General features: G+C 36.6%; 1 protein-coding gene across 1 annotated transcript; it reads right to left on the bottom strand.

Annotated features, from left to right (window-relative positions):
* Window positions 1-6,754: 6,754 nt before the first annotated feature.
* LOC149787613 (uncharacterized) lies at window positions 6,755-18,493 on the bottom strand. The gene is made up of 2 exons (XM_089973783.1): window positions 18,369-18,493; window positions 6,755-9,318 (listed from the first exon to the last, which is right to left on the bottom strand). The coding sequence occupies exon 2, from the start codon at window positions 8,902-8,904 to the stop codon at window positions 7,114-7,116; it is 1,791 nt and encodes a 596-aa protein (XP_089829909.1). The 5' UTR covers window positions 8,905-9,318; window positions 18,369-18,493; the 3' UTR covers window positions 6,755-7,113.
* Between the last annotated feature and the right edge of the window lie 2,029 nt (window positions 18,494-20,522).

Below are 20,522 nucleotides of genomic sequence, written 5' to 3'. Positions count from 1 at the left end.
AGAATTCATTTACACAAGATTTGTTACAAGGAGTTGCAGACCCTATCATCAACCACTTGCAATGGTTCTTTGTTTGGATCATTGTATATATAATATCTTAATTTAAATACTTGTTTAAAATATAATATGGAAGAGTTTGAGAGATTATCTACAATCGAGCCCTGGAAAACGAAGTTTACTAAGGCCAGATTCGATCTTGACAGAAGAAGTCATGACTTGCGGAGGTGAGCTCTGGCTGATCCGACGAATAATCTGATTAATAGTATTCGGGATTCTAAAAAAGAATTTCGCAACGATGGTGCATCTCACGTGTGGTCAACATTCAGAATTATACGCGATACCAAAGGTGTCGACGAAGTCATCGATGCTACAATGAACGATGAGAGGGCGAAAACGATTATTGATTATCTCAACGATCAAAAATATTTTTTTTTCATATAAAATTTGTTGTATTATCAGAAACAGAGAATCTAAGCGATTCCGCTGAGTGGATTAGCCGCAAAAAACGTGACCCTGTCCTTGTTAATTGGAAAACCGCTATGCTAGGTAAAAATTCCAAACCAGGAATGTTGACTGGTATTTATAAACCTTATTACGAACGAGCGCATCCTGTAACAGCGGTTATTTATGGAATTTATTCGCTAAATGATAAACCCAACTTCGATGATCTTGCGCCAATGAGATTGTTAGGACTAAATTGTGTAGCCGAATGAGTAATCGAACATTTTACAAACGCAATACGTGGAAATGGGTCAACGGATCAGCGACGTGAAAAAATTAACAAATGGGCTGAATCGGTCAAGGATACCGGAGCTACAATAAATGATGTCGCTAAGTTAGAAAAAACACTAAAATTCCCATTAAAAGTAGCAACGATAACAGGAGAGATTTTACACGATTCGAAACATAAAAAGGAGGCAGCTCCAATAAATATCGTTGATCATAATGCGCACGCGTGGACTAGCACAGTAACAATATCTCCACGAGATCGAACCGTAAGATTTTACCTTCAAGACTCTGGGGGAAACATGATTGATTTTATTCACGAAATAAGTAAAAACAACCCTGTATCAGTATGGCTATTTCAGAGTTCCGATGATGAAAGATATGATCAATTTGTACGACCTAACGGCGAAATATATCGTAAAGAATCCCTCCAGGAAGAAATGAAAAATCTTGGGCAGAAATTTTCAACAGAGAATACTGAACAATTACTAAATAATTGTTTCACCGTTCCATCTGTTGCAGCTCACTTTGCAAGAGAAAATAATTCGTGGAAGCCAACACGATTTGAATTTCTTGACGACGTGCAGCTAAGCCGATGTGAATACTCACACGGTGGATTGTGGAATACCGAGTATGACCAAAACGATGTTATCTCGGTTGATATGGTCGCGTGTTATCCCGGAAGTTTTCTTGGTTACGGAGAGTGTTCTGGATATTTTAAAAGAGTTGGGCATTCCACACATGAGATGACTAGAGTATCGATAAATGGACCCCTACCCGATTTTGATCTAACTGGATTTGCTCGTGTTGAGTCATTCGAGTTTGCTAAAAGTCTTCGTCCGATCTGTTATGTTTGGTTTGGTAGACACTTTTAAGAACAAATGTGGGCACCAATAGTGCTGTTACGATATATGCTTAAATGTAAAATACTAATATCGTTGATTGTAGGTGAGGCAATTATATCGTATCATTCTCAGAAAGAAGTTTGGTTACCACCACAAAATTATTGTGATAAGAAAATAAAATCGTAAAAGATCTTGGTAGAAGAATAATTGGTAAATTTACTCCAGGCGGAGCATATGATCATAAACGACATTATACACGGTTAATTATAGACGATGTTGAACTCGATTTTATAATTGCTGATGCAACGAAGAAATATATTTGTAAGCCACAAAAACGCTTATTTGTCTAACGGAACACGATTAGGTACAATTGTTGGCTATATTGATGGCGAGTCGCCTGAGTTTACTCATTTAAGATCCTCCATGCTCGCATATGTTTTGATAAATTTATTGTCGATGGCAAATAAATTTCCTGACACCGCGGTCAGAGTTGCACCGGATTCGTTTTATATTGAAAGAAAATATTCAGAATTACTCACTCAATTTACCGCTCATGATGTATCATGGGGCGAAATGAGAATAAAAGAAGAACTGTTACATAATTATTCTGAATCCGCAGACATTGAAATCAAAGATATGTATCGTATATCAATATTATCGGGACAAATGTCGAATGCACCATCTGTGTATGATCCAGTATCTCGACACAAGACTGTTTATCTAAAAGGACTCGGTAGTTCTGGTAAAACAAATCGAGTGATCGAATTATTTCTACAGAATTCAGATGATATGGTTGTTTTAACACCTACACACAGACTCGCAAGAGAAATGAAACAACGAGGAGTGCGATCATGTACTTATCATAGTTTCTTCCGATGGAAGGGGGACGCATGGACTCCTGACCGAATGGGCGAGAAATACATTCCAAGGTTCAACATTTGGGATGAAGTATGCACAGTATCTAAAGATACATTAAAAATGTTTTTCGATTGGCTCTTATTGAAAAATACAGCTGTGATAATGTGTGGCGATCATGGTCAACCACCGCCGTTTGTTGGGTTATCTCCGCACGAATGGCTAAAGAATTTTGTAGATTATTATGAAGAAGTAACTAATGATCATAGATCTCTTGATCCAGAATTAAAGGAATTTAAGAAATTAATCAGACTACAGCCGAATAAAATTCAGTGTGAAATAATGCGTAAAATAATTTCAGAAACGTCTATGAAAGATTTTCTGCAAGTGTGGAGACCAAATGAATTGATAGTGGCAAGTAGAAAGATAGTTCGTGATACACTTCAACAGCGGTTATTTCAGTTGCATAAAGAAAAAATTTCAGCTCTACGTGTACCATTGTGTTATAGACCAGTTGATACACGACGGCAAAACATCGAAGTTGATATACCAGGACAGACTAAGAAACAGAATCTCGTATTAAATGATGTTGTCGCAGTTGATATTAGTGTTGCTGAGGATGCGCTGAGCGCGAACAAGACTCCATGGACACTGGGATACGCAATGACCATTCATCTCAAGGGTTAACCATCTCTGATACAGATGTTTGGATCATCTATGATCGTATCGAATGGTCAAACTTAGTTTATCTCGCACTGTCTCGAGTCAGAAAAATATCTCAGCTGTGGACACATGTCATAGACGCTACAGAAACCATCAATGATGTTACTGACAGCGATATAGTAAGGCAAAAATTAGCTGGTTATAAACAATGTGACAAAAAAAAGAAAAAAAAAAAAGAAAAACAAAACAAAACAAACGCGACTTTGATCTAGATGTTGAATTTATCATGACGTTGAGACAACAGCAGAATAATCATTGTGCGAGCTGTAATACAGTAATGATGTGGCAGTACTCGAGTAATAATCCAAAACAATTTACCGTAGATAGAAAAGATAGTAGTCTTGGTCATACACGCGAAAATGTGATGCTGACCTGTTTTGAATGTAATCGGCGTAGAGGTACTAGCTTACAAAAGTGATCGCGGTGGTAACTGTGTGTCTTCAGGAATTACTTGTAATTGCTCGCGTGTAAATCCATGTTGAGGAGCAGTTGAATCTAATCTGTAGATTGCAGGTCTACCCGTAGATCTTACCGCGCTAGAAATTGTATGTGTTGTAATACTCCAAATAGGATCAGTCGCTCTTTTTATACCACCTTCAAGTCCACCAGGTTCATATAAGTATCTTACAGTCACATTACCCAGCACGGGTTGTCTTGAAAATTCATGTCGTTGTATAGGTATATGTTTTTATTGTGATCGCGGTAATAGGTTTCAACGCAGTTGTTCGAGTAATTTCATTATTTAACGCAGCTATCACACTTGATAATCTTGCAACCCATTCACGAGATCTTTTGTCTTTCTGAATTATTTCCTTCGCATATTGATATCCAAATAACAATTCAGCAAGTGTTCGATTCAATCGTTCAACAATTGCCTGATCACAATGAATTGTATGTCCTCGTCGTATTTTGACATTATGTTTTTTCATCAACGATGATACTACACCCTGAAATTCCTTGCCAGGATCAACCTTCAGTAGCTGTGGCCATTGTAAGGGTCCTCGTTGATAAATTCGTTCAAAAACAGATACAACTTCAGCAGCTGTTTTAGTTGATAACGGCTCTGCCTCTTTACAAATACTTGCAACGTCAATGACAGTTAATGCGTATTTGTACGTTGATTGAAGTCAACCAATTTTGATAGTATCGTGTGGTCAAAACAAAATATCTGTTTGATGAACTTCATTAAGAGTGCTGACATCAAAATGTGCGTACTGAGTTCGTTTAGGTGGTGGTAGATAAAATTTGCCACATTGCCTGTCGTGCTAACCATTGACAGCAGTAAAACGTGTAACATTTGCTGCATCAGCGAGTTTACTAATCGCTGCTCTACCTTTCCAATATCCTCTTGGGCTATAATAAATTGATTCCATTATTTTAATAATTAGTTGATTAATTACCAGCTCCTAATGCTAGCTTACCTTTCATAGCGGATCTTACCAACCAATTAGCTAATGATTCTATATTTTTTTATAGAACTTAACGAGTGAATTAGTTTTACGTCTGCAATATGTCTTTCTTGTAGGTTTTTGCTTTTATACGCTACATCATGAACGTGACATGCTTGATCAATAGCATTTACTGGATACTCTTCAGGCTTTGGTTAATCTCGTTCGTCAAGTCGAATATCAAGTCTGGTACCAGGACCACAATAATTATATCCTGGGAGATTTTGTCTCCTGTGTATTTCCCCCGTAGATTTTCTGATAACTTTGTTAGCGAAGCGGCAATATCACCTCCTTTTTTTATAACTTTACCCGTTGGTTTGTCAGCTGAAATAAACTTAAATTATTTTGTACCACATCGTTCACACTTGCCCGTAAGTGCCTGTCGTTTGTTTTTCGTAGTTGTAGTTGTTAGTTCACTTGTGGGGGTACGCGTCCTGCATATTACACAACATAAATCCATATTATTTATTATATTTCTATAACATAGATGTCACTGATTTCTCAGTGACACGAAATTAAGATCCGGTCAAGCATCATGCAGCGCTACCAAATTCTGTCCAAATGGTCATAATAGGTCCATCTGGGTCTGGCAAAACGCAATTGTTACTTAATTTGATAATGAGATGGTTGAAATGGGATAAGTTATATTTAGTTTCTCCGTCAGTTGATGAGCAACGATGTTACGAAGTACTTAAGGATTTTAATGAAAATACAAACTTGTTAGACGAAGACGTTATTGAATTTATTACTGATATCGGTGAAGCACCGTCTGTAGATGACCTCGATGGGTTTATTAATAATTTAGTTGTATACGAAGATGTGATGCTGGACAGACACTCAAATCCAGCTCGGATATTCTCGCGTGGAAGACATAAAAACACAGATGTGATTTATGTTACTCAACGGTATAGACAAACACCAAAAGTGATCAGAGATAATTGTAATATTTTAGTTGTATTTAATGGTGTTGATACACACACGTTACGAAATATTCATCAGACATGGTGTAGCGGTGAAATGGATATAATTAAGTTTATAAATTTATTTAGTCAGGCTCAGTTAACCCCGCATGGATTTATAACAATGCATTTACATGATCCCCGATCACGATATCGTATAGGCCTTGATAACATTTTTGGATGACAGCAGCAACGAGAATGCGACCTCTCCTTATTTAAGGTAGGCAGTATAGATTTTTTTAGCCCGGCCCTTCCAATGAAACCTTTCTTGAAAGCTTTATTTTTCAAAATGGAACCTTCGTTCTCTAAGGTAAGCAGTATAGACTTCTTTGCTCGGATTTATTGAGGTGGGTTCACCGTGCCTGCTGCTGGGCCCGTAAGGGGGCCCGAGTCGAACAACACTTTTTATTTTATAAAAGAAAAATTTTGTTTGAACAAGAACTAGGAGAGGCCCGGGTGTTTCTTACCCCATGGACCATGATCGCTCTCTGTGGCCCTGCATGAACTTTGTTATATACAGAGTTACCCAGTGCCGGGGATCAAAAACCCTTTCGGCCAAAGCGTGTGTGTGATTTGGATTTTTAACGGAACTTTAACACTTTTTCAGTCATATCGCTACGATGTCTACAGTGTGACAGTTTATAGTGATGTCTACTGGGGCATCATGCCGCGGACATGTAGCATGATGTCCCACCCACTAACATTATCCTGACACCAGGCCGACCAGTCCTAACACTAACCTCTTAATGCTGAGCGCCAAGCGAGGCAGCTGTTATTACCATTTTTTGTAAATCTTTGGTATGACTCGGCCGGAGATCGAACCCCCGACCTCCGCATCCGAGGCGGACGCTCTAACCACTAGGCCACCGGAGTGGTCCCTTTCGGCCAGAGTTAGAGCTTAAGACTGTACAGCATCAAGTTACTAAAGTTATTGCAATTAAAAAGCCACCTGTTAACTTTGAGTGGAAACTGAACTTCAGACTCAACCTCCGAGTTTTATATTGATTTCAGCATTAGATGATGATTCAAATATTGTGATTATGGTCTTCTCCTTTTTTAATCTATAATGATCACTGTTCAAGAAGCACTCATTCTACTTTCAATTCGACATGTATATCTTGCTAAGAAAATTAGCTGACAAATATTTCCAAAATTAATCTGAGCAGATACCTTTTTACATTAAAGACAAATCAAAGGATTGAATTTATATATATTCTCTTTAAACTTGAACAAGTAATTATTCAAAATACAAAAAGACCACAACGCCTGGAAACTGGAAACTTTAAAGCTCAGCAAATCAAAAGTGACGTTTCAAAACTATAAAGTTTTTTGCGATTGGTTGAAACTAAATCTCAACCTTAGTTTGATGATCCCCTCTGACTTCATGCCTTAAGAAAAACAGTTCATGTTGATTTTCTATTTTCTGTCACATTCACGTCATTAGCAGAAAATTAACTAAATTTAACGCCGCATGATCACTTTTGTAAGTCCTTGCCAAGGTAAACGTTTTATCATTTCACCTGAACTAGTTCATCACTAACTAGAAACCATGTGGCCTCAGTCTAACTGTATTGGTGTTTTTATGTGGTCACTACTAAGTGGCTGACCACCACTCCATACAGATGTCATGTCCACCCAGTCCACCAGAGTGTCAAACTCAGGAATTGCAGTTACTTGGTCATTTGTCACAAACTCTTGGTCGCTGATCACCTTTTTGAGAAACCCCTGATATAACTCTGAAGTAACGACTTTCATAACTTGCTGACGCAATCCCAATGTATGCAGCACATAATGACTGTCCTCAGTAGACAACCGGACAAGCGATGCGTCTGGAAGGAGCTTAATGGCTTCTATTAAGTACCATGCTGATTTTGAGCATACAGAGCTAAAGAGACTTCTGCATTTCTTCCTGAAGCAAGCCACGAGGGTATTAAGTGATAGTTTTATCTGATAGCGGCGAGCATGCAAGCGGAGATTCAGATACATTATATAGTGAAGTGCGCTGAGAATCATTTTTGCTTTGTCCAGAGAGAAACCGGACAATTTTTGGTAAAGCGGTTTCAGTGATGTATCGTGAAATGCCATGAACTGAACCATCTCTGAACAGCCTAATATGGTACCTAGCACGTCATTCTGTATGATCCAAACTTTTTTGTAGAGTTCTTTAACAATATTCTGCTTAATGTGTCTGATCATATTCCTTTTGGGAACAAAGTAGTTGGGAATGGTGCGTGTTTGAAGACATCGTGCGAGTTCGTCAACAAGAGCTAGTACACACTCTAGGATATTATCGAATCTCCATGTATCCAAAGGCACCGTCTCAATCACCCAAAGTAATATGTTCTTCATCATGTAACTTGTCAAACATTTTGGTTCGACGAGAAGGAGTTTGTACAGAGATTTAAAGAAAAGGTATGACCGTAGTTGTGCCTCACTCAGTTCTCTCAAAAGCTTTTTCTCCAATGTTGAAAAGGACACGCGCCATTCCAACTCCTTAGTGGGACTTTCATCATGTCCAGCGGCCACAAATCCACATCCAAGTTCTTTAAGTTCTTGAATTATTTCCTTTGAAGGCCAGCCACTAAGCCTCTGGCGAATTATAAATGAATTGGCGATATTTGGCCAGTCAGCCATTGTCAAGGCAGCCACATAATCCAACTGATGGATTCCAAGTTCGTCTTCACATGCTCCCGATAAAGCTGGTCCTTTCGGAAGAAAACTTTCCCCATGCGGCGCGTTCAGGATGTTGAACACGCAGAATCTCGAAGATTGCAGAGTCAGAGCCAGATGTGTTTGTAACACCTTCGGTTCAAAATATTCTGGTGCTTTGTCTTCGTTTTGTCTACAAGAGACAATTTGTAGCAATACATATCCTGGAAATTTGCTTTCTTTCACCAACAAATGAGGAAAATTCATGTCCTCGGGCATTCTCTGAAAAATGTCAATCCCTTTGAACTCAAAGATAACGTCTAGATCTGTCTCGTTCACTGCTCCGCTGTTTGTATCTACAACAGGAAATCCTTTTTCTAGATACAATCCATCCATGGAACTCCCTAAGAGAACTATCTTATCAATGTGTAAATGCTTCAAGATTTCAGCAGAGCTGTCTGTCCTGCCTGGCAGTTCTCTCCTGCTGTAGATAAATTCGGACCCTGAACATTCTTGTAGTTCTCTTAGGAACTTGTTTTCCCAGTCCTTTTGTCTTTCCTCAGCCGCGATAATACGAAGGTCCCGAAACGCATCCTGGTCAAAAGCAACGCACTGAAGAAGCTTTTCCTCAATGCAGATATTGCCATCTCTTTCTTGTCCGGACTTGTGTAATAGTTCGTACATGGTGCTTGTTTTCATAACGTTCACGATCTTCTTTTCGAAGTCAGCGTACTTTCTTTACAGCTAGAAATAATGTCTGCTTCTTTCTTTCTTTTTTGTTACTTATTCGTATTAATTTGATATGTTCCTATTACATCAAGAAAACCGTTTTACACGTGCAGTTCAACTTGAAACCTCATACCTATGTACCGAACTAAGCCAAAGTTTAATCGTATCGTGTAAATGTTGGTACACTGTCATCAAACAAGACAGTTTATATGGCAACGTTTTTAACATTCTCGACTGCAAAAATAACGAGTGCGCTTCGTCAGTGTTATTGCTTTGCATACGTGTCAAGTTGTTCTAATTTTGTACAATACTCTCCTATGTCGTCCACCCTTAATGACATTCCTTTTCCCATGATAATGCACACGAAACATCTTGGAACCAACTCTGTAAATAAATGCAAAACAAGATTACTGATATTTACGTAACTGTATACGCGATTAAATTCGCCCTAAAAACGCCTAAGAGCTGGAGCGGCGACTTGCAAAAAAGACACATACGTTAAAGAACTTCCAATAAGTTTGCGTGGACTATTTCAACCCAGACTTTGCCAAAAATATTTCGGTTATTTTCTTTGGAACTAAGAGAGAATTACCCATTTTCAGCTTGGAACTATCATACATATAGAACAAGAAAATTGTATTCGTTTTTTTTTTTTTTTTGACATCCTGCAATCCACACGCATTACTTGTAACACAACAACACTATATATATATATATATATATATATATATATATATATATATATATATATATATATATATATATATATATATATATATATATATATTACGTGTTCAGGCTCTAACAAACAGTAACAATGAAAAAGTGAAAACAACAAGCTTTGTAAAATTTTAACAGATAATTTATTTCGCTGGTAAAACAATGTAAAATTGACGAAAAGAACTTACGGTTTTTAGAATCAAATCTAAAAATAATCCAAGAATAATCCACGTAGTAAATTTATAATTCCTAGTAATGAAATGTTCTAATGAACTTGAGTTCGAGTCCCGACGAAAAATCCTAAATGGAAGGCGATGACGTATACTATAGCCATTATAGTTCTGTTGTGTCTACAGTTCTGTGTTGTTCGCAGACAATAATATTCCGGTGTTCGAATTCCGAATACAATTTAAATAAATGCCGATGAAAGTATGGGGGGTTGTGGTCACTAAGTACAATAATCGAAGAAGGAGCTGAACTAATGTAAACTTCAAAATGTTGTAATGCCAATATCAAAGCCAACAATTCCTTCTCGATTGCAGCTGCCTCGCTTGGCTCTCAGCATTAAGAGGTTAACGTTAGGACTGGTCGACCTGGTGTCAGGATAATGTGACTGGGTGTGACATCATGCTACATATCTGCGGCATGATGCCCCAGTGCAAGACATCACTATAAACTGTCACAATGCAGACATCGTAGCAATATGACTGAAAAAGTGTTAAAGCTACGCAAAAAAAATCAAAATCAAAATCTTTCTCGATTGCTGAATACTTTCTTTGATGCTCATTTCATTTCTTAGAGAAAAAGCACACTGGATGATCAGGTCCATTTTCGTCTTCTTGAATCAATATCGCTCCAACCCCAACATCACTTGCATCAACAGACAGTTTAAATAATTGGCTGCAATTTGGAGCTGTAAGTATTGGCGCGCTTTTAAGTATGGCTTTTAACTTAACAAAAGCCTCTTGACATTTATCGGTCCAAAAGAACTTGTTTTTCTTACTTCAATAAATTTGTCAGGGATTCAGCAATTATTGAAATATTGGAACAAAATTTCCGATAGTATCCAGCCATACCTAAAAATCGCACCAGTTGCTTTTTACTAACAGGCACAGGGAATTCAGATATAGCCTTGACCTTATCATCTATAGGTTTAACTTGTCCATCTCCCTCGATACGTCCTAGAAAAGTTATACTATCACGACAGAACTCACTTTTGGATAAATAAATTGTCAAACTTGCACCTGTGAGTCTGTCAAAGAATTTCCGAAAAGTTGCTAAATGTTCTTTCCAGGTGTCGTTGTAGATGATGACGTCATCAATGTAAGCATCAAAATTGTCTAAACCAGAGGTAATCATATTCATGAGACGCTGAAAAGTACTTGGCGAACCTTTCATCCCAAACGGCATCACCTTATATTGGTAAAGTACATCTGGAATCACGAATGCCGAAATTTCCTTTGCTCTTTCCGTTAGTGGAATTTGCCAAAATCCTTTCAAACGTCAAATTTGGTGACATAATTGGCATTTCCGATTTTTTCAATATATTGATCGCTTCTTGGTAATGGAAATGAATCTGTTTTTATCACACTGTTCACCTACCTATAATCAGTGCACATACGGAAACTTGCATTTGGTTTTGAAACAAGTATGCATGGTGAACTTCAGTCACTTTTACTGGGCTTTATAAAACCATTCTCCAGCAAGTACTGAATTTATTTTTTCAAGTATTCCTGTTTGAGAGGGTTCGTCCTGTACGGGTGTTGTTTGACAGGTTTAGTATTTGCAATTTCAAAGTTATGGAAAATTTTGTTTGTTCTTGTAGGGACATCTGGAAATAAGTGCTCATATTCAATTAATAACTTTTTAAGTTCATTTCTTTCTTTCTTTGTTGTTGTTGTTGTTGTGGGGTTTAACGCCATTTTCAGCACACGATAGGCTATGCATGGCGACCAGTATTAATGGTGGAGGAAGAATCCGGGAAAACCCCAGGAAGAATCACCGACCCACGAGAAGCTACTAGCAAGCTTTCTCACATACCCACATTGGCCAAATCCTAGACTGGAACCCACGCAGACTGCGGTGAGATGGCAGTGATCCGTAACGGATAGCGCTTTAAACCACTCGGCCACTCGGGACCCTATTTTTCTTTCTTGCTCCTGCAAATGTGAAAGTTTCTGGTCCAGATTTTTCATAATTTCTGAATTCCGAAGATTTGTCACTGCAATATCAGTAGAATCCGATGATATTCCTTCACTTAAATCTTCAATGAGTGGGACATGTAAAACTATATTGATTGCATATTTAACTTGGCTGTCTCTTTTGTATACTGGTACTCCAATAATTTATTTAGATCCCATTAGCACTAATATTATAATTTAACTCGTTTATTTTCTTCTTAACTTTGCAAAGGCCGTAATATATAATCTGAAGAAAATTTTGAAGAACGAGCAAGAGAGACATAACTATTTACCAGACTCAAAAGTTCTCTTCATTGTAGTTCTGTCAAACCTTAATTTCACTTTTTAACTTGAATTGCTTGATGCCAAATTCAAGAATAATGGGCTGGAAAGTTCCAGACCAAAAAGTTGACCCTTGACCCAATTGCACATATTTGGGAAGGCGAAATTGAGTTAAGAAAAACTTTATTATAGCTATTATTATTGTTTTAGAATTAATATTCTTCAAAGGAATCGCCTCTGGAAACCTTGTTGACACACACATAATGGTCAGCAGGTATTGGTTAACTGACTTGGTCTTAGGTAAGGGACCAACACAGTCTACCATAATTCTACTAAATGGTTCGTCAAATGCAGGAATAGGATGCAAATGAGCCTTAGCTATTTTGTGGTTTTTCTACCATTTGACAAGTATGACAAGATCTACAGTATTTACCAACATCAATTTTGATTTTTGGGCAGTAAAAGTGAGTCAAGATCTTGTGATGAGTCTTATTAATTCCTAAATGACCAGCCATATTAGTTTCATGGGCCAAACTAAGTATTTCCTGTCTGTAAGTTTATGAAACTACAATTTGATAGTTCACTGACCACTCGTCATCAGCTGGTACCTCAGGAGGTCTCCCTTTTCTCATAAGAATTCCATTTTTAATGAAATAACAGACAGGTACTTCAGTGGCTTCAGTTTCACTAATGACCCTTTGAAACAAACAGGAGATCTTAGGATCTTTTCCCTGTTCGACGACAAGTGATTGTCGTTTATTACCCTGATTAGAATAAACAGAATAATAGTTAAAAGAGGATCACTGTGATCAATACCTTCTGATTGATCCAAACAAGGAGTGAAAGTGACCTCATCAAAAGCCTGACCAATACACGTGTCAGCTAAAGGATAACTTTCCTTATCAATATATTTTCAAAAGCTTTCTTTGCCATAGCTCTGGTAACTGTATAAGCTGGGAATAAATCAGAGAATTCTTTATCAATTGGATTGACTTTCTGATCCAAACAAGGCTTGTCAGTTACAAGTGGATCAACGACAACCTTTTATTAAGCTAGGTCGTTGCCTAGTAATAACTGAATGCCGTCAACGGGTAAAACAGAGACTGTTCAGAATGTAACTGGTCCTGAGACTAAGTCTGATGACAAATTTACACAATGGAGAGGATTATTATCAAAGCCGCACTCTAGTCGCTGAATAAGAACACTCTCATTAGAAGAAGACTTCTCAGAAAAAGGCAAAGTACCTGACAATAAAAGACTCTGAGAAGCCCCTGTGTCCCTTAAAATGTTAATAGGGATAGGATTTGGCCGAATCACCCAAGAGTGATATATAACCCTTCGATATAAATGGTTCATAATTCTCCATAACAAAATCAGACTGGGGTTTACTAGACCCAACAAATGTATTGCTTTTCAATACATGACCGTGACCTTGACCTTTTACAAATAAGAACATCTGGAATAGATCTGTCATGATTCTGATGTCTATGTTTCAATTTGTAGCAATCCGAAATAACGTGTTCTTTCTTCCTGCAATAGGTACACGTAGGAAGAGACGAGGATCTTCGATCAAGTGTATGAAATACACTTGATCAAAGATCCTCGTCTCTTCCTACGTGTACCTATTGCAAGAAGAAAGGACACGTTATTTCGGATTGCTACAAATTTACTTTTAGAAGTTGTGCCAATTTGAGTTTTAGAAGGGCTTGTGTTAAGCTGAAATACTGTTCTGCTAGAAGACTGTTGAGTAGAAGTATTATTTACAAAAGAAACTTTATGAGTTAAGGAATACTCAGCAGCAGCACGAGCAGCATTTTCTAAGGTTTCGATCTTATGCTCGTCAAGACAAGTCCTAATGTCACTATGGATACAGTTCTTGAACTCTTCAACCAATATGAGTTGTCTGAGACTTTCGTAACCTTTATTAATCTTTCTAAAAGAGCATCACCTATCAAACTGTCGTGCTTTTTCCCATGCAAATTCGACATAGGTCCGGTCAGCTTCTTTTTTATAGTTTCTGAATGTTTGCCGATAAGACTCACGGACTAACTCATAACCCATCAATATATAGTCATTAATTACATCATAGTCAGCACTCTGTTGTAGTGACAATGAATTATAAATATCACTAGCCTTACCAGTGAATACACATTGTTGTAAGAGTCCAGTGCTCTTTTGGCCATTTCAAATTTTCCGCTATTCTTTCAAAAAGGGAAATATTTGTCTACTTCTTTTTCCAAAAAAGGAGTTACTAACTTGATATTTCTTAAAACATCAAAAGTAGGGAAGTGTTTTCCTTTTGCCAGCTCGAATTCTTTTAACCTATTTTTAAATTCCCTTTCTTTCTCTTTCTTCCTTATCTAATTGCATTTATTTTTCTTGTAATTGCATTGTTTTCTTGTACTGAATTTGTCTTTATTTCTCTTCCCTATCTAATTGCATTTGTTTTTCTTTCTCTCTTTCCGGTCTCTCCTCTTTCTCAAATTGTAACTGCATTACTACCATCTCTTTCTGAAACTGCATTATTCTTACTTCCATCTCTCTATCCATTTGTATCTTTTTTTTATCTGAAACTGAACATGTCTTATCTCAATTCGAACTTTTTAGCTGTACTTCCATTTTCCAACTTTCTAACCACTCCTGAGTAAAATTCAAAATATTCTCTATTTTTGATGATGTTGTGAAAAAGCCTGTTGATTTCACTAAAGATTTCAAAATTGTAAAATAACACTTGGGATTTTTTAAAAGATTTAAAAAATCGGGGAATTCAAATTACAATAATCATAGTTTTCTGAAATATCTTAGCCAAAATTCAAATATCCAAGTACGAGCGCCCAATTTCTTATGTTCCGTGTTTAGGCTCTAATAAACAGTAACAAAGAAAAAGTGAAAACAAGCTTTGCAAAATTTAACAAATAATTTATTTCCCTGGAAAAACAATGTAAAATTGAGGAAAAGAACTTACCAGGAATAATCCACGAATTGAATTTTAGAAACCCTAGTAATGAAATGTTCTAAAGAATCTGAGTCCGGGTCCCGAAGAAAAATCCGAAATGGAAGGCGATGACGTATACTATAGCCAGTATAGTGTTGTTGTGTCTATAGTTCTTGTTTTGTTCACAGAGAATAATATTCCGGTGTTTGAATTCCGAATAAAATTTAAATAAATGTCTTTGTCCAAGAATTCTATTTGAGCACTTAAATATTCCCAGAGAAACGAATAATCTTTTAGAATCCAAATAGTTTGAAGAAAATTTAAAATATAACTCAACTGGTCACAACATGAAGAAGAAAAAAAAACACCTTACGTCCCAGTGTTTAGAAGCCCGACATGACTAAACTCTCAATAAACATCGGTATTAAACACGACTACTGCGCAATTCTGGTAAAACCAGAATTTCGAAATAGAGGCTGTTTACATCTAAAGTCAGGTATTCCCAGTATTCTCCTGACAAAAACAAATCATTTTACTCTAAGATATGATACAAATAGAAAGGCGTTTAGTTGATTCTCAATCAAGGTCAGGAACTAGGTCAGCAAAATATACAAAGTTCTATTTTTTGGTGTTTTCAACTAAAATGTCAGGTCAAACTAATTTCTGGAAAATATCAAATGTCAGTAAACAAAATTACATTAATGTTACCATGTAATGAAATTTTAAAAAATGTGACACAAACAGACAACTAAATTAAATCAAATATAAATATATATAGGGGGCCCCGAGCGGCCGAGTGGTCTAAAGCGCTCTCCGTTACGGATCACTGCCATCTCACCTCTGTCTGCGTGGGTTCGAGTCTCGGATTCAGCCAATGTGGGTATGTGAGAAAGCTTGCCAGTAGCTTCTCGTGGGTCGGTGGTTCTTTCCGGAGTTTTCCCGGGTTCTTCCTCCACCATTAACACTGGCCGCCATGTATAGCCTATCGTGTGCTAAAAACTACAACAACAACAAATATATATGTGTGTATATATATATATATATATATATATATATATATATATATATATATATATATATATATAGATAGATAGATAGATAGATAGATAGATAGATAGATATATTTGTGTGTGTGTGTGTGTGTGTGTGTGTGTGTGTGTCACGTTTGTTCCACCCGAGTTCGTAAGTCGGTATAATCTAAGGTATTATTATTACAAGCCATATTTGATGTCTGCCGCAGGCTAGATTTAATCTCTTACACAGGGTTACCTTGACCAGAGAGACAAACTGGCATCTTGAATCGGTTTAGGTGTTAGATCGAACGACTTCCCACATATGTGTTACAAAGATCAGAGGAACCCGCGAGGACCAGGGCGTATTCTAAATCCGTCTCCGTTATTTGCTCGATTTTTGCAGAATATTACGGCATTGTAATTGTAATTATTTATAGTATGTATACTTAATTACTAGGATCGTTCAGTACGTAGAATTACCTTTGTAGTGTTTAATTTACAAGCGTATTTGAGAAAAGTATTTGAGTATTATGTAGAGAATTATGTAGATTGTTAGCGTGTAGTCAGAATTAGTTTTGTAATTCGCCAATCGGCTACTTCGTAGTAAACTAGTCCATTTACTCATGAGATATGTTAGAATTTGTACATGCTTGAATTGTGAATTTGGAAAATGGTTGGAAGTGTGTAAGATTAGTTTATATGGATATATCAGAACATGGATATTTGAATAGTTGTGTACTTTGTATGAGTTGTAATGTAAAGAAATGCGTGTGCTTGTTGTGATAATGGGATTAGGAATATGTACTGATGTGACGCAATTTATTGATGTATATATGAGAAGTAATTCATACCGTGCTTTTATTACGACCTTATTTTACCATACAAGAACGTATGAGCATTTCGATGTGAATGAATGTGTGACAGAAGAAATATAATAGCCGTTATCTGATGATAGGCTGGGTGTAGTGTGAAATGAGAGGGTTTAGGAAAAATATTGTACCGTCCTTGTGTTTTCACAGGAAGGTTTTGAGGGGAGAGAACTTCCGGTTCAGTGAGTCCCAAGTCTCTAAGAGGGGAGACGGAAGTAAGAGCAGCAGAACAGTCGGAGTCGACAAGTCTAGTCGGTATATAAAGTCGAGGAGGAGGAAAAGGAGTCGAGGAGGAGAAAGTGGAAAAGTAAGAGAAGTATAGAGGTCGAGGAGGAGAATGAATATGGAGAAAGTCGGGAGGAAGAGGAGAATGAATTGGAGAAATAGGAGAGAAGAATACACAGATGAGTAGAATATAAGGACAGGTGGAAAGCTATATCACACTACAAATCAAATGATGCAATAGGCTATCACAGGGTCAAGAGAAAGGAGAGTACTTGGGAAATTTTAATCAACTGATTATAGAATTGTCATTAAATTGTTATTAGTTTAATTTCACTTATTTATTTTCAATCAATTAACCGTCGGCATTGCTGACTGGGGGCTCAGAGGTTTACATCTATCTTTCACTAATTTATCTTCCAACCAAAATCGAGCCTGGGTGGGACTTCTATAATAATTTAAATAAATATTGGAAGCACCCCACCCCACACCTACCACAGTGTCGGCATAACAAACCCCAACTCGCCACAATATGCATGCTGTTGCACTCTGAAACTGAACTGTAATCAGAGCTAATTGTAACGGAAATAAAATACCTTCAAATGCACAGGCAGTTTCGATTAAGAATTCTTGAGTGGTTTATACTAGTGAAAATAAATTATGTGAATAAATTATAAATATCGAAGAATAAAACTTGATAGTAAAGCAAATATGTAAAGTAAATAAATCTATAATCAAACTAGTGAACTAGAAATACTACTCAACAAAGATTCATGCTTGATGTCATACTATCACGTGATAGCCTTCTTTTACCATCCTCTCTCCCAGGGTAAAAACAATAAAATTAATTTAAAAATAAGAAACGTACACACACAAGCGTGCACTCCTCTCTTGAACTTTGACCATCGTTTTATTCTAGCGCACGTTTACTGAGTAATATGCACACTTTGAGTAAACTTTTGCTTTGGTGCCCTTTTGAGAAAAGTTAGGGATCTTGTGCATTATAGACATCCCACCCTGCGCCAACATAAGTTATTTTAATAATTTAAGTCTATCTTAAAATCTACAACCGGAAGAGGGAGGTAGGATGAGGGGTGGTGGGACATTTGACGGTGTTAGTGTTCCAAAAATCAGTTATTATTGATCCTACTGAACCACCAACACATCCTCTTCGTCTGACACACACACACACACACACACACACACCGCTTACCTATATATGTCGACAATGGTTATACATTACTACCCTTTCAACCAACTCGATTCGTCATTAATCTGGTAGACACTATATGAGAAGGCCTGGCGGCAGGTCTACAACGACAAGGACCTAGAGTTGGTATGAATATTCATGAGTTTTGGCGCTATCTTGACTGGTACGCTGATGTTTTATTTTCCATATTTATTAACTTGCTCTTGAGGCTTGGATACTTCAGTTCTTTGATATTTTCACAGCCCCTTTTAAATGTCCGATTCTTTGTGAATACATACTAACCAGAGTTAGGTGTAGCTACATTGTGGGCAACTGAATAATAACAGTTAATGCTAGCGTGGAGGGGGGGGGAGGGGTAACAAATAATGACTTTCATATATGATACATGACAGAATTAATGAATGGCTTCATATTCTAAAATTTAGGGTGCAAAGAATCCAATAAAAATGGAAGAACATTCATCTGATTTTATAACGTGTATGTAAATTATCACTTTTGTACAAACAGATCCATTGTAGAATAATTTACGAGCTTAAAAACATAACTATAAATAGAAATCAGACTTTGATCCATCATAATGACCTGTATATAGCTGGACTGATTAACATAATTTGTTATTATGATATGCATACATCTAATTGTACGTTTTCCTTCCTATACGCGTAATGTGTGCAATTGATGAAATCTGAGGTGGTTTGTGTGTATCATGCAAGCATATAATTTCTTTTAAATTTCAACAGATAAAAGCGGACAGGATGTGTGGGCCCTAGGAAAAATTCTCCAGCAGACCCCTATGAATTACAAAAGAAAATTCCCTTCGGCGTTTTGGACCGCTGGAATTTGGCCCTAGTTTTCCTACCCTGTTTGCGGCCCTGCTGTTACCTTCCTGTATTTGTATCTGTATGGAATGCTTTTGTTTTAACAAGCGCTCATATGTGATATGTATAGCAATGGTACATGCAAGTTTCAGTATAATATGACCTTATCTTTTTCAATAGTAATTTTAAATATTGAAAATAATAATTAACGAAATTCGTTCCAATTATCTCACAATACCAGGTACCCTTTTCATATGTAAAAGGTGTGCGTGGATTTAGACTCTGATCTTTTTTACTCACCAGTGCAGAACAATTGTCAGTAAGTTTCAATATCTTTACAAGCTCAACAACCTTCATCTGAAAGCAGTTCCGTTTTCTCTTCTAGATTTAAACATTAAGTAATGGTGACCTAATTTTCATCATTAAGTGATTTAATTCAGGGTCGATTATATATATATATATATATATATATATATATATATATATATATATATATATATTCTGATTTATCTTAGTTTTGCTGTTTTTTAAAGCGATCATTGCACAGAAGCCTCCGCACAGCAATATGATACAATGATACAATTAGAACAGTAACAAGGGAAAACAATCTGTATATACAGCAATATGATTCATCGTCAATCAGTCATATTTTCACATACAAGTTTCAAAATGTATGGCAATAATTAATAAAATACTGTAACAGCACACTTTTAATCTGGAAACTCGAGAAATTTAAGAAAAATGTACTTGTTTATTCCACCATGCCAAACTCCGACTCCTTCACCCCAACATTCCAACCAAAGAGAAAAGATATTGAATCAATTAATTATTAGTAGCAAAAGGAGCAGGTGAATAATTTAGTGTTTAAAATATTTAACAAGTAGAGATATCATGACGGTGAATGACTTATGCATAAGAAAGGAATTATTGTATGGAAATTGATGGATTTATAAAAAGATCAAAGCTGTGAAGATATTGAATTGGAAGAATCTGTAATAGAAGAATGCGCATGTAAACCAATAGTTGGATATTTTTCACAAGTTTTGTTGAGACATCTTCAATGGATATCTATCTATCTATCTATCTATCTAAATATTTATCTATCTATCTATCTAAATCTCTCTCTCTCTCTCTCTCTCTCTCTCTCTCTCTCTATATATATATATATATATATATATATATATATATATATATATATATATATATATAGAGAGAGAGAGAGAGAGAGAGAGAGAGAGAGAGAGAGAGAGATTGCTTAATGCCTAATATTTTTAACAGCCATACACTTTAATATCTCATGTGTCGATGTGTCTGGCTTAAGAAATGTCAAGTAAACTGT

Source organism: Sinohyriopsis cumingii, chromosome 11 (assembly GCF_028554795.1).
Source record: "Sinohyriopsis cumingii isolate HCF-2022 chromosome 11, ASM2855479v2, whole genome shotgun sequence".
Classification (NCBI taxonomy): Eukaryota; Metazoa; Mollusca; class Bivalvia; order Unionida; family Unionidae; genus Sinohyriopsis; species Sinohyriopsis cumingii.
The sequence above is the reverse complement of the archived record's forward strand: the minus strand, read 5'-3'. Positions and strand labels throughout refer to the sequence as shown.